This window comes from Maniola jurtina, chromosome 17, assembly GCF_905333055.1.
Source record: "Maniola jurtina chromosome 17, ilManJurt1.1, whole genome shotgun sequence".
Classification (NCBI taxonomy): domain Eukaryota; kingdom Metazoa; phylum Arthropoda; class Insecta; order Lepidoptera; family Nymphalidae; genus Maniola; species Maniola jurtina.
The window spans coordinates 5,051,243-5,066,835 of record NC_060045.1 but is presented as its reverse complement, the minus strand read 5'-3'; the positions used below and the strand labels follow the sequence as shown (position 1 = coordinate 5,066,835).

The following is a 15,593-nucleotide window of genomic DNA, read 5'->3' as shown; positions in this document are numbered from 1 at the left end:
ATGCCAGCGGTATAGCGCTGTCTCATTTTAGCGGTGTCTTAAGTCTGAGCGAAGTCAAAGTGCGCTCTACAGACCTGAGCCCGAGTTAGCGAATCAGCAGTAGTCTGAATTAAATTTTCAAAAAAATATATTTCAATATCTGTGATAGAATGAAAACATAATAATTAGTTATTATTTTTTGTTATTGTACATGTATTTAATTAATAATTTAATCATTATTTTTATTTGTTTTTACTTTTAATTCAGATGCAAGTTTATTTTATTTAAAATAAAAATAAAAACTCTTAAGTTGATGTCAATTTAAAAGAAATAAAACACATTATCATTTCATTTCAAAACATAGTTTTTATTTTTCTGTTTAACTTAATATAAATAAATAAAACGTTTCAATCATATTTTTATTAATAATAGTCTAGGTCGAATAAATAAGATTGTTTAGTCTGAAGTCATGGTGGGTAACATTAGAGCCGTGTGTAACATTTAGTGAAATAAAAGACTAATATGATTAGCGAAACTGAAACTGAATAATGATTCATGATCGGTCCGACCCATTTGTAAAAGCATAATAAAGTAATAAAAATTAATATACAACATAATGGCATAATGTTTATAATAATTGTTATTATTAGTGCTAATGTTACCCATTTTAACTGTACATAACTTTTCTTTTTAATCTGTGACGCTTATTGCTACAGGTGGGATGAATCTCCAGATGTGACTGACTTCGCCCGCGCACGACTGTACACTGGGTTGGCTGTCCCTGACGAGCGGTGCCTCGTCCAGAATAGGTTCTGTGGTCGAGCACTGGATGTCTATTTTGTAATCCCCGGGAGTTAGGAATACGACGGTGCACTCGTGGAACGCTTTTGCTGATTCCAGTAGGGTTGACAGTACAACTCTGCAATATATACATTTATGATGAGTATGTTTTTATTGGCTTTATATGGCAATACTTAAAGACTATTCAGCCAAGATTTTCTTAGTAAAGATTTCGTAGGATTTGTTACTTATATGTCAAAAATTCCATAAAAATAGTTGAGTGTATCGATTTTGTAAAAGCAAGTACATAGGAAGCAATTGAAAATTTTCTGATCTATATCATATAACTCTTCGGTTTTTTTCATCATATCCCGAAGTATGTAAAAAAAAGAGTTTTTTAATCTATGGCAGCAGTTACTAGTAATAACACCTTGATAAAAAATAGCGTGCTCAAAACAACTGTTCTATTTTGCAGCCATTTTTAAGATCTATACAGTTGTACTGGATCTTACTTGTTATTCCCCGCAGTGGCGACGCGGTTGTCCAGCTTGTAGTTGAGCACGCCATTGTTGTAGTCCTGGTAGAACTGCACAGAGAGGCACAGCTTGTGTAAGGGCCTGTCCAGATGGTTCCTCACGGCCACGCCGAGAGAGAGACATTCGCCCGCTATACAGCTGTACTCCTCTTGAGGCTTGATGCATTGCTTGTTCACGCTCACTTCTACGAATATTTTTGACCAATTATTTATTAAAATTGTTGACTTAGTAGTGAAGAACAACATTGTAAGTAAACCTACATGCCTGAGTTCTCTATAATGTTCTCAAAGGGGTGTGATCTGCACTTAGCCAGCGTGGTGGACTATGGCTAAACCTTTCTTATTCTGAGGGGAGACTCGATGATGATTAATATTTGAATATTTACATACTAGATGGCGCCTGGGATTTCCGCCATGTCAATTTAGTTTTTTAGAAATCCTCGGGACTGAGTTTCCAGGTTAAGAATAGTTTACCATCTCCAAGAGCTATTTTTGTACCACATCAAACTCTTTTAAAAGGACACGTCTTAAAATTAATTAAAAATAGTCTACGTCTTTGCATTAAAAACAGTTATTGTCTTTGCACCAAATGTCAAAATTGGTTATATGGATAGGCCATGAAAGGGTAGACTAACAGACAGACAGATGTCAATCAGATAGGCATACAAGCACTTATACATTTGTCATATTGGTAAAGATTCATGCATTTATTATTAATAATAATTTGGTAAATGCTCGTACTATTTTATAACAGTTCATTCCGTTTACAACAAATACTTACCCCAGTTCAAGGGCGACATTCTAACAATATCCATCATGGTCTGTGACAGTGTGATGCCTTTGACCGAAGCCTTCCCCGTTATGTTGGACTGCAGCAGATGCCATCGCAGGTCTACGTTCCTAGTCAAATGGTCCGAGCACATCAGTTCCAGACTATTGGTTGAACTGCCTGTGCTAATACTTTTTGGTTCTAAAGTTTCTGTGGAAATGAAATATAGACTATAGTGCATACATTTTAAGAACACACTCGCCATATTATTTGCTCTGTATATGTGTCAACTGTCATGTCAAAAGTACGATTTTAGTCTTTAATCTAAGGTTGAAATCTATAGAGCGCACTCCGACTTTGCTTAGACTAAGTTTCAGTTAAAACGAGACAGATTTTGGCCAGCGGTATAACGCTGTTTCATTTTAACAGTATTTTAAGTCTGAGCAAAGTTTATCTGTGCAGTTTGACGGTACTTTTGACACGACATACATTTACTTATAGCTAATAATAATATTTCGAGTGTGTTTCAGGCATTATAGATAAAATTAGTACGGTTTGTTAAAATGGAGTTTCCGTATCTGAAAATGGAGTTATCGGGAGCTTCGGGTACTCGCTGCGACTCTTTACACTCGCCGAGCACGTGTGAGACTCTTTGTTTGCACTTTACGGCTCTAAGTTCTAGCCTTTTGAGCCTCAACAATGTTACAAAGTCTTACAAAATTAAAGTCTAACAACAATTCGTTTGTAGTAATGAGTAAGACAAGCACTTACCATCCTCAATTTTAGTGTGCGCGACAGTAAACGGGCACCGGTCAAGTGGCACGGGTATTCGCCGCGACTCCTTACTCTCGATGAGGACGTGTTTGCTCGACGCGTAATGGAAATCCATTTCTTCGTTCGTGAGATTAGTTATGTCTAGTACTAGGTACAGCTGACTTGGACTGTAATAAAGAGAACGTAACTGACTGACTGTATACTTAGTATGAGACATATGACCGACGTTGATTGAATTCAAGCGTTGAAACACTGTTATAGATAAATTGACCTAAAGATCCTTGATATTAAGTCCAAATTCAGTGCCAACGATTTTAATTTCGGAAAGTTTCCACTTGTAACGTTGGCTGTAAATGTATGGACGAACTTGAGCTTTACAGTAAGGTAGTTAATGTCCATTTTACTTTAAGGCTAAAGTGTTTCCACGACAACGTTGATGAAATTTGAAATCTCGTATTAAGCACAATGAAAGCCGTGCACGGTAAGATTAGACTTGTCATTGTACAGTGCGCAAAAAAGATTACGCAATAAATGTACTGGAAAAGCCAAAAAAGCGGTCCTCGGCGCTCGTTGTACGACACAGGCGCAAATGTAGTAGGCAGGGGTTCAGGTCTCACGTTTACCGCTAAAAGTCTATATAGCATCAAAGAAATATTCATCTGATCTTCACTAAATTCAAATGGGACCTAACGGTAAACTCTTTTCAATGATAACTTTTCTTCTAATTTCTCTCTCTCTCTTCCCCTAGTCAAGTATTTTGTTTTTCTCATGTAAATTCTAAAACTTGTTATTAGCTTAAATTTACTTCTGTTCTTATCTATTTACTTTTTCCTGTAAGCTGTAAGTTTTCCTTGTAAAATAAAATAAATAAATAAGTAGGTATCAAAAAGGATTAGGTTCACATTTGGCGAGGTTATGAAGTAACCTCAGCCAAAATTTTCAACCTCTATCCGACAGGAGCGCTATTGTTTTACTGCTACGATTGAAAATATATTATTTAATTAATTCTCACATTTCCGCCGGCAAAACATCCCAGTGCGTGATGGATACACTCGGTAACAGTTCGAGATTCATTTGAAGAGTGGACTGTCGACAGTGCATCTCTTTGTCCACGCCACCTGAGTACCTTATCAAAAGCTGAAAATTATATGAAGTTCACATATAGTGCCTCACGATAAATATTGGTTGTGCAGTAAAATTATATGAGAACTAGCTGGTGCCCGCGACTTCATCCCCGTGGAGATTCTTCGTTCTATCTTTATTATAATTCCGTCCATATATTGAGCGTGCGGTGCTCTCCCTGCCCAAGTTGCCATTGCAGCCATCCAAACTCGCTCCAGAAGCCAAGAAGCTCCGTTGCGGCGTGTTTGATGGACAAACCAACAAACACACTTTCGGATTTATATGGGTAGTAATGGTTCTAATCAGTGTGTTCACGAAATGAAGCTAAATTATACTATTCAAAAACACTGGGTTAAGGAACTGTCAAGTTAGGTTCGTTTTAGAAAAGGGGGACATAATTTTACTTGCAAATCTAAGTAAATCTAGTTTTATGTGCACACAAATTAGCGTAATGTCCTGGGTAGTTTGAAAGACGGTTCATGTTTCATCTATTTTACAAAAACCTACTATGTATCTAAATCATCCAATAATGAAATCGGGTGTGTGAAAACGCTTATAGAAAAATTGTACCTGTGCTTCAATTTGCCGACCTCGAGATGGTGGCATTATTGAGATAGGCGCTGACCAACTAGTAGCCTGCGAATTTGTAGACCTAAAATAAAATGAACATACTTAAACATTGATTATTATTTATTACTAGCCGATGCCCGCGACTTCGCCCGCGTGGATGTAGGTTTTTCGAAATCCCGTGGGAACTCTTTCATTTTCCGGGATAAAAAGTAGCCTATGTGCTAATCCAGGATATTATCTATCTTCATTTCAAATTTCAGCCAAATCCGTCCAGTAGTTTTTGCGTGAAGGAGTAACAAACATACACACACACACACACACACACACACACACACACACACACACATACAAACTTTCGCCTTTATAATATTAGTGTGATAGTGTGAAGTGTGATTGATTGAGAACCTCTCCAAAGTCAGTTAAAATATAGTAAAATGATATAAGATTTGGAGTTACAAAACTTATATCATATTAACAAACAAATTTAAATGTTACCTAAAACTTCCAAACGTTTTATTTAAACTACGACTTCATCTGTGACAGTTTAAACATTTTTTTGGAACTGCTCAAAATCCTTTATTTTTTTATTTTATTTTATTCATTTATTTGTAATCAACAGCGTCACAACTAATATAATTTTACATTTTAGACTACATATAAAAATAAGGCCAAATGGGATTATAATATTGGATTACAATTTACTTATAAGTAATTATAAATTATAACAGAAGCTTTTCAGTAAAGTAGTAGCAATAGGTGATTTACAACATGAGTGCATGTGTTTGTGTGTGTTTGTGTGTATGTGTGTGTATGTGTGTGTGTCCGTGTGAGAGAGAGTGTACATATATTTCTGTACTATTATAGTAATTATATTTAAATTTTAAATACATTAGTATTGTATTTTAAATTTTATTACAGGATAGGCTTGCGCTTGACGACAATTAAGGAAAGCTATGATGACGTCTTAGTTGGAGGTGCTTGCCTATTCGCTCTGACCTTGAAGGTACTTAAGTTATATGTGGCAGGAAACATGATAACGGTTTGTATGCCATTAACTGGCTGATTCTAATCATGCACAATCTCTAAACCAACAGGCCTGAATCTATTGCTATCTTTTTCTGTAGAGTACATTATGAAAAGGATAGCAATAGGTTTACACCTGCTATTTTAGTTTTAGTTTAGAGGTTGTGTACAACAGAAGAATTAGCACCAATACCTACCTAAAACTGCCAGACGTCCGGTTTACCATAAGTCCACTGCTCAAAGAGTTTTGTGGGTTAGAACTTTGGGTCGGCAAAGATGTTTGCGCGTTCGGTACCGGCGATCCCACTCGTGAAGGATAATTTGACGTCAGACTATTAGGGAATATGTTCTCCCCAACACCGCCCAAGTCTAAGAAATCGGCTTCTCCGTATAACTTCATCAATATAGTCGCTACTTCATTTGGCTTGATCGGTAATTGGGATTGAATTTCCTCATTTGACCATTGGAATACTTTGGATTGCAGTTGACTATCCATGTTTGACTGTAAAAAAAAATGTTACTGTCGACCATTGAACTTCGTTACTTTAATTAATTAAATAAATAAAAGTACATATTTTAGTAGTTACAGTACCCGGCAGGAAAGATCAAGAAAGAGATTTCGACTTTGTAGAGCGTCGTCTCTGTATATCTGTGTGACGTTTTATCTATCTCAACGACAGAGACAACGTTCTACGGTACCGTTATCTTTTTCTAAAGTCCGATGTGCAATCTTCCCCGCCAGGTACATTGTCTTTTTCTTGTAATGCCAAATCCAATTATGGAATTGTTAAGTTACTTACTATGCACGGTAAATATAGAAAGTGCAATAGAGCTATCAAAATTTTTAATCAATATTTAAAGAGATGAACAAAATCCTAATATTTGCTTTTTTTAAACTGCTGTGAAAAACTGTGTAAATGGATCAAAAAAATTTAATATTTCTTAAAATATGCCTGAAAAAATTTAAGCAATGTAAACTCTACATAAAAGAAGTCCTTATTAAAAACTTGTCCTAAACAATGCTTACCTGAATAGATAAATCTAGATATTCAATAGGAACACTACTGGTATTGGTGATCTTTATTGTACATTCAGTGCTTTCTCCATTATAAAGGGAAATGTTAGTAATACTCCCAGATATTTCCGGATTAGACAGGTTTATGTTACCAGAAAGGGATAAAGTGGTTTCTATAGTGATAGTTGGGAGGCTTGGAATGACTTCGATTGAGAAAGAAGCAGGAAATCTATGAGGCGTTGGCATATTTTTAAGTCTACAATTCGATTTGACACCTAAAGTATGGGTAGAGTACCCCAATATTTGCAGTTCACCTATTTCTTTGGGCGTCCCGTGAAGGTTGACAGTGGTTGGGGAATCTGGGGGGAGGATAATTGTTTCGGGGATGGATTCGAAGACAACGCCAGAAGTTAAAAGACGCATGTTAGACACTTTCAGCTCGAATGGCAAAGGATTCGTCAATTTCATTTGGACTTCGCATATGTCGTCCTCCACCCAAAGATATTCTGAAAAAAAAAATGGTATTACTAAATATTATTAAAAAGAATATGCATTTATAGGCAAATCATATATGGCTGCGACAAGGCCGCGATTTCGTCCACGTAGATTTCGGTTTTTTTTAAATCGCGTCGGAACTCTAATTTTCTGGGATAAAACATAGCCTATATCCATTTTCGGGATGCTAGCTATCCCTGTAATAAATAGACGATGTTCGCGAATTCATCAACGTGGACTTAGATTTTTCTTTAAATCCTGTGGGAACTGTTTAATTATCCTGGATAAAAAGTAGCCTATGTCTGTTCCTGAGATACAAGCTATCTCTGTACACAATGAGTTGAACAAATGGGCCAGACACACTTTCGCATTTTATAATATTATAAGTACAGTTCTCGGCAAAAAACTAAAGGCATGAATGCCTTAAATGCGCAGTACTCATATGTCATATCACGTCAAACTCTCTTTCATCTGTCTCTACGTGTCTTCATACAGTCTGCCGCATAGACACCAATCCTTTACAGAGTGAGTGGGCGAATGTACACGTACGCAAGTATCCCAGCTCATGCTGCTCGTGCCGTTTACACAGGATGCTTAGTGAAGTTTATTTATGTCAAAAATATGTATAATGTAAAATATTAAGGAATCAGCCTTTTTATTGAAATCCTTACCCATTTTTCCTTCGTCCTTTTTAGTTTTCCTCTCTAGGCTTCCAAAGTGTATGGGGGTGAATATAAAGGGCCCCTGATTGGCCTTGCATTTGATCAGATGCGGCGTTCTCGCGGGCGGTAAGGGGCGCGGGCTGAAGTATGAGCAGCTTGGTACGTAGGTGAGGTTGGCTGGTGGGATCACTTCGCCTGTTTCGAGCACTAGGGGGACTGGGCCACCTTCGCATTGAGCTGAGAGAGCCTGTCAAAGTTTTGCAACAATATCGCACCTTCAGAATTAAAGGCTCAGGCTAGGGCACTTAAAATGATTTAGTAAAATTTTTCATACTGTTACATTTTGACATTAGATTCTTACCAAAAACTGACAGTGTTTCAAAACTTGTGCAATTATGTAAAAATGCGCTCAAGTGATACCGGATAAGATGATCATCTAAGGATGTTTTGACCCAACGTAAAGATCTAAAATTTTCAAAATGGGTCTCTACAATAATAAAATTTTGAAATGTGTTCCTATAATTCTAAAAGTACAAAAGTTTGCTATATTAGGAGAAAAAGGCTACGAAAAAAAACTTGTTCTTAGACCATGGACATAGAAATTGAGCAGAATTCTGCAAGCCCTAAACGCGTACTGAATTTCCATTATTCATTATCGTTGAAAACTGTCAGGAATATGTCCCGCATTATATCAACTTTGAACTAAGAAAGCCACTCAGTTCTTCAGATAGAATTTATATTAGACTACGATTAATTATTATGATTACTATCAGGACTTATTAACTATGCATTTAATTTCCAAAGAATTCACTTTTATATACACCATGCTTTAGTGAATTACATTAATTTGAGAAAATCAAACCTGCCATTTCCATGTTTACCTGCAATTGTATGGCCATATCTTTTTGGTCCTTCCGCGATAGATGCGGCCACATGGTCTGCAGCAGGAACGTCTTGTGTCTAGTCGCGAGCGCCGGGTGGCCCATCCTGCGAGCCGCTACGACTAGCTCGTCTAATAGCTGAATTTGTAGTTGTGGCCAACCTTGAGTGTTAAGAAGACCAAGCATTTTAACATCTTTATAATTATTTGAATAATAGTTTATAAATGCGCTACACAAATTTCAAACCCTTATTTTATCTCCTTGGGGGTTGAATTTTCAAAAACTCTTTCTTAGTGGATGTATGCAAGTAGCGGAAGTATTTTTTATTCGGGCTGATTAATTATATTATCTGCACTAGGCCTTAATTATTTCAAAGTTATACAAAGTTTGTTGTTAGGAAACAAAAGAAATAAAATACTAAAAACAATCTCACCAACTTGATGCTGTATGACGTAGTTGGGGTCAAGGCTAAGCTTGTGCCCCGGGAAGCTGTGCAACATGAGATAGTAGCATCTTTGCCAGTCGGGGTTGGGGTTATTGGCGCTCACGTGCCGCGTCGCCGCAAGCCGCTGACAAAATGCGGCTTTACGGAGAAAACCTACAGTATAAAATACGAATATCTAGGCTGACAGTTTAACAACCAAAATTAATACCCATCCCATTTGTAATCTGTCGATAAGTTACTTTGCAATGTTGTTATTTGTTAAACTTGTATAGTATTATAACTTATCTACAGATTACAGATAGATTGATTTGGTATTTTAATTTTGGCTGATACAGCGTATTTTGACTTTGAGAGACTTAAGATGAATTTATGAGGCAGATTTGCGTCTCTACATAACTCAGTTTCGTTTTAACTGTTTTAGATCTAAGCAAAGTCAAAGTATGTGCAATAGATTTGAGCCTAAGTACAAGATCAAATTGTATAAGATGAAACTTGATTTGTCAAATGTATTTGATGTAATGATTTACAATTTCTATGCAATTTTTATTTTTAACCGACTTCAGAAAGGAGGATGTTCTCAATTCGTCGGAATTTTTTTTTATTGCGTTTACTTTGCGTAAACCGTAAGCGAACATGAATTATATCTTCAGGAAGTAACTCTGTAATGCTATTATATTAGGTAAAAAGTTTTAATCTATAAATGGTTTGGCCTATGGCCATCTTGGATGATACAAAGTAGCTACAGATAAATCTTACCTATCTCTTTATACAGTTCAGCGAGTGTGTCAAATCTCTGAATCTTCTCCTGTTCGCTCAAAGTCAAGTTAATGAATATAACATTCTGCAGAAAACCAGACGCGTGCAAACTATTGTTTTGTTCGACCGCGATCCTGGCGGCCTTGAAACAAGCCTCCGTTTCAATGATACCCGCGTTCTGGTATTTGCTGTAATGTATGATTGCCTTCCGGTATTTTTCGGCTATTTCTTCGCCATTTAGAAGGTATTGGTTATTGATTTGGGATGGCTGTCTTGGTATGGACGGGAGATCAGGGCTTAAATAGGATTTTTGGCTGTGATAGTCAACATCACTTGAGGATGCTAGCGATTCAGAATCGGCATTATCTGTTTCGGATTGTCTTGAAGATGTTTCGACACTTTCGGATGACGAAGGAGTTAACTCGCTCGGTGGATTTATTGGGCTGGAAGGTTTTGATGCTCGTAATGGGGATGAATGGAGTTTAAACTTTGGTAACGGTTGGTAGAGAGACAGAGGTTTCGTTTTGTTGGTTGAACTTTCCTGTAAACTTGCATTGCGTTGCAAAGGCATTGGATTTCTGAGATTTGGATATAAGAGGATCGCAGATGTTGCACAATGTCCTGAAAACAAATACTCAACTTTACTTCGGCTTTTTAGTCAAGTTGTGTTAAAGCAACATAATATTATTGAACTTGTATTTAAAAAATCTATCTACAACACACTTAATAAAGGTTGTTAATGTTACCAAATCATATTTTTGTATAATCTTGTGTAGTGTTTAGCTGTGTCTCAGCTACAGGTATATCTAGTAAACATGTCAAAGTCAAAATCATTTATTCAAAGTAGGTAGGTAGTACTATTTATTGTACTCCTTTTGATGGTCAGAATTGTTATATTTGTATGATACAGTGGTGATAAAATTAATTACGTAAACTTAAAACTAAATCTACGAGGGTTCCAAACGCGCCCAAGTCTGAGAAGAGCCCACAACAAACACAGCCGGGTATGTCTTCTCTGTAATCAATGAATCGACTGCGGCAATGTCAACTGCGCTGCTAGGCGATTTGGGTGGTTAACAGGCCTTGATTAGCAAGCATTAGCAGCAATAAAATAAGTCAGTTTTTTGAACACAATATAAACACAAGTGTAAATTAAAAATTTATAACACCCCCAACAAGTGAAGGTTACAGTAACTAAAAAAGAGCTGATAACTTTTAAACGGCTGAACCGATTTTATTGGATTACTTATAGCTAAGAACACTCTCGATCAAGCTACCTTTTTAAACAAAAAAAAACTAAATTAAAATCGGTTCATTAGTTTAGGAGCTACGATGCCACAGACAGTTACACACGTCAAACTTATAACACTGTTTGGGTCGGGGGTTAAAAATTAATTAAAATTTTCGAACCTTCCTTGGCAGCCGCAAGCCATAGCCAATCGGTAACGGACTTAAGTATTTCTGCAGCAGAGTGGTACAAACTGAGGGCTTCCACTACAAGACCAGCCTGCAATGTCAAATCAGCCAGGTTTTTGGTGACGCGGCCCATGCACCGCTTTTTATTGTTGCGAGATTCCATGTCGAGGCCTGAAAATTACAAATTTTTTGATGCTATATATGTGGTGGCGCCACCTATTGGCTATTTATTGATTAACGTAAAGTGATAAGGTGTTTCACATTTATTTCCTAACTACCCTCCATTCTCCCTTCGTGCACTTTCGCCTATCTTCGTGGTGTTAACTGCAACGCCACGATGTTCGCGTCTTTATGACGCCAGTATGTCATGCACGCTCCGCGAGACGCACGTACGACAATTGAGTCGCGTCCTCGTGTTCATTCAACCCAAGATGGTGGATATGCGATCGCCGCTGTTCGTCTGAGATACGCCCCTGGAGTGTCCCGTGAAGTGAATTGTGCCTGTGCGAGGGACTGCGAGTGCTTGTGCGTGCTTGTTCCTGCCTTCCGACTGTCGAGGTTAGTGCACGAGTCCTTGTATCCTTCATGTGCCCTTTGACCCGCGTGGACACCTTCCAAATTCGAAATTAACACCCAATACAGTCCACTCAGTCTCTCGCCGTCGAAGGTGGACAGTGGCCTCGGGATTGACACCAATATGCCTTATAGATAGATGGCTTAAGCTTTATTAATGGTATACCTTTAATCCATATGAGGTTTATAGAAAATGTTTATTCTATCTACATGATAATATTAACAATTCTGCATGGAGGTTGGTTCTTCCAACTGATAATAACAGCACCTAAATAAAACTCCCATGTAAAAGAGCAAAGGTATAAAACTGTAACCTAGTTGGAAAAAGTTTTAAAAAACACCGACTTTTATACTAATAAAGTAAAATTCATAGCAAAAAATATCATGATGATTAATGAATGTCAGTTAATAGTATAAATAGTGCTGTGAGTGAATGTAGTTTATTGATAGTTACTAGATTCTTTCGAAATCTTAAAAATTGACCTATTATATGAAAATAATGAGGCATAAGAATTTATAAATAAAAAGTGGCCAGGTAAGAATCTAAAATTAGCACATAAATTTATAGTAATTATCTGTTCAAATAAATATTCATCAACTCTGGCTTAGAGGGGCACTACAAAGAAATACTTACCAACAAAATCTCTTTTCTCAAATGGTGCAACCAGCAAAGATACTTTTTCTAATTTTTCCTTTGACCTCTCTAATCTTTTGGACTCTACTACCCAAAACAAAGAATTGATAAGATCTGCAACATGCTGCTCTAAATCTGGCACTGGGTCATTCTCCCCATAGAACAGTGCATGGGTTTTGAAGTTTGAAGGAGTGGTGAAGTTTTCCTCTTGAACTGAATATGATGCATTAGATGACAAAGATCTTGGGAAACTTTCAGATGATGAAAGGCTGTCTGCTTGCTCACTAGGTAGAGATATCCTGAGAAAATATTATGGAATTTAGATTTAGAGAAACAATGGTGTGGCTAAGTCTATTGTACACAATCTCTGAACTGAATAGACCATGTCTAAATCTAGTGCTATTCTTTTTTGCAGGGAGCCATATGACAAGGATAACAACATATTTAGACCTGTCATTTTAATTTTGAGATTGCGCACAACAGGATTCAAAAATCATTCATCATAAAAAAAGTCAAAATCATCAACAATGACCAAGATAAAAAATAAAAAACAATAAAGATTTAGAAGCCAATTCAACATTTTGGGTGTTTTTTAGAATTAGCTCAAAAGCTTATCTATAATCTGGAATTTGAAAGGTAACTTTTCCATAAATAAAAACACTTGTAGTTTTTTTTTTAACTAAGCCATCATTACACTTGTAAGTTTAACTCACATACTTACATAAGTTGTAATATACAATAGACTTATAAGAGTGTTTACATTAGTAATTTTTTTGTAAGTTAATTTACATACACTACTAGCAAACCCGGCGAACTCCGTTTCGCCACTTGGTTTGTAGTACATGCTATGAAAAAAGATTTTCACGCTTTTCTGTTGAAATTTTTCCTGAATTTTCTTTGCTATAAACCACACGGAGCCCGAGACCTTTCCAACGAATGCAAAACCGTGGAAATCGGTTCGTGCGTTATGGAGTTATAGCGTCAGGAAGGAAAACCCGACTTATTTTTATATAGTAGATTTAGGTGAGTAAAACTAACAGGTATAATTATTGTGGCCTTAGATTTCTATGAAATTCAGATTTTTTTCTATCAAATAATATCACAAAATAAAAGATATATTAAATACTGTACAGTAATCTTACTTGTCACTCAAATTAGTTTTTTCTTTCGCCTTATCATCTTCAAATACACTATAGCCTTCAGGCTCTTGCTCTGGCTTTTTAAGATTGCTGCCAGGACCAAACATAAATGCTCGCGAGTCATATAGAGTGTTGGAGTACTTCACTTTGAGTGATTCGTGCACCCGACATACTTCATTCAGTTCTACTTGATTTGAGAATTTACTCACTGTTATAAGGCCAAGTAGTCTCCTAAAAATGTAAAAAAAATATTGTAAACAAAGCAGCTTATTCTTATTAATTTGAAATTTTACAGAGGTTTGAGGTTTTACAGAGGTTATGTAGATGTAGACAAGTAATAAGGCCAGATTTTGGAGAATTCCCATGGGACTGAAGCCGCTGGCGGTAATTATTGATAGGATAACATTAGCATTATGACATCCCAATTAGTCAAAAGAAAATGTAGTATGAACATAGTAAACATTTCGTATGATCACTAAAAATTAATCTCAATGCATCACTAGCCATATTATAAATGCGAAAGTGTGTGTTTGTTGGTTTATAATTCAATAACGTTGCAACAGAGCAACATATCTTCGTGATTTTTTGCATGGATTGACATATGTCAAACTTTATCCTGGAAAATCAAAGGATTCCCACAGGATTTCTATAGACCTAAATCCATGCAAAGGAAGTCCCCAGCATTAGCTAGTCTATACTAATATTATAAAGAAGTAAAGTTTGTAAGTTTGTTTGTACAAAGTACTTTCGGAACTATTGAACCAATTTTGAAAATCTTTCACCAATAGATCAAAGTAAAGCTTCATTATTCCTGAGGGACATAGGCTATATTTTTTTTAATTAGAGATCCCTATGAAAATTGTAATAAGCTACACGTACAAAGCTCGGGCAGGTGGCTAGTAATGAATATAGAATCACAATAAACCAGTACATTTTTCACATTATTATTTTCAGTTTTTGTTGAACTTACCTATGAGTTTGAAAGTCTCCCCAGTCATTATTTTCAACAGGGTACTCTCTGACATATCTAACCCAGATGTCCCTCACTTGACCTGATGAATCTGAAAGTGGAGATAATCCATAATTGTATTAAGACAGTTTTACAGCAGTTATGATTTACATACGTAAATTATTAAATGTAAGTTTATTTCAAGCAGCAACAATTTTTAAAGCCAAGACACTTTGCTAAGTGTTACAAGCAAAAAAAATAAAACACTGTTGTGTAAAATAAACCAAACCAAAATAAAAAATGTAAACCACTAATGTATGGTTTCTACTGCAGCTGAACTGTAAATCCTCATTAGAGCGTCATAAGCATTGTAACATTGGTTTCAAAAGGTATTGTACCTTTTGTGTTATAAAAGCAGGAACAATAAGCTCTTATTTATATACTATAGCTGTATACTATAACAGAAACTTTTTTACTCTCCCAGAGAAATGTGCACCTGCTGGCAATTACAACTCTTACAGAGTACAGAAAGGGTGCTGAGCCTTCACTTCCTATTGCTTTAATCATGTTTGAAGAAAAACTACAGTAATTGATTACGAAGTAATCAGAATACTAACCAGTGACCTTAACATTATTGATACGCTGTATCCGCTCCCAGAGCTTGTTGAAATTTTTCAGCACGCCCCCAATCCCTTTGACGAGCACCAACAAGCAAGCGTGGTGCTGGGCGTGCTGCGCGTAGTCCGGGTGCGACATCACAGACTCTCCGGGCGCGTGAGACAGTATGTAGCTCACTGAAGAGCGCATTGATATCACATTAGATGATTTACTACGTGAAACTCGCAAGTGTGCCAGCCATTTAACATTCAATCACTACACGTTTACTGTTAAAAATATGGGTAGTTCTATAGCACTTTAAGAACTTGAGAGATATTATTTTAGTACACTTCTTCAAGTCACTAAAATATTCGTAGAAATTTAAAATTGAATTGAAGAGAAATTATGTAAATATTTTTATTTTTGTAATTTGTAGCAAGTGTCCAAAAGTGTCAAACACAAGGTGATTAGTGATGTGA

The 15,593-nt window shown here is 36.4% G+C and overlaps 1 protein-coding gene across 2 annotated transcripts in view; it reads right to left on the bottom strand.

Moving 5' to 3' along the window:
- The window catches only part of LOC123873761 (protein brunelleschi), a 33,923-nt gene extending 18,330 nt beyond the window's left edge, over positions 1 to 15,593 (bottom strand). Inside the window, exons 1-17 of one of the 2 annotated variants that reach the window (XM_045918779.1) lie at positions 15,135 to 15,593; positions 14,539 to 14,629; positions 13,572 to 13,799; positions 12,430 to 12,728; positions 11,217 to 11,393; positions 9,807 to 10,427; positions 9,039 to 9,203; positions 8,606 to 8,766; positions 7,734 to 7,971; positions 6,580 to 7,073; positions 5,750 to 6,054; positions 4,530 to 4,611; positions 3,850 to 3,974; positions 2,835 to 3,004; positions 2,076 to 2,273; positions 1,272 to 1,479; positions 657 to 898 (exon numbers count right to left, since the gene is read on the bottom strand). In XM_045918779.1, the coding sequence (XP_045774735.1) occupies positions 670 to 898; positions 1,272 to 1,479; positions 2,076 to 2,273; positions 2,835 to 3,004; positions 3,850 to 3,974; positions 4,530 to 4,611; positions 5,750 to 6,054; positions 6,580 to 7,073; positions 7,734 to 7,971; positions 8,606 to 8,766; positions 9,039 to 9,203; positions 9,807 to 10,427; positions 11,217 to 11,393; positions 12,430 to 12,728; positions 13,572 to 13,799; positions 14,539 to 14,629; positions 15,135 to 15,324 (3,981 nt within the window). In that variant the 5' untranslated portion in view covers positions 15,325 to 15,593 and the 3' untranslated portion in view covers positions 657 to 669. Of the gene's footprint in view, positions 1 to 325; positions 899 to 1,271; positions 1,480 to 2,075; positions 2,274 to 2,834; positions 3,005 to 3,849; positions 3,975 to 4,529; positions 4,612 to 5,749; positions 6,055 to 6,579; positions 7,074 to 7,733; positions 7,972 to 8,605; positions 8,767 to 9,038; positions 9,204 to 9,806; positions 10,428 to 11,216; positions 11,394 to 12,429; positions 12,729 to 13,571; positions 13,800 to 14,538; positions 14,630 to 15,134 lie in introns of those variants that run through there. The other variant, XM_045918778.1, reaches the window with a different exon arrangement.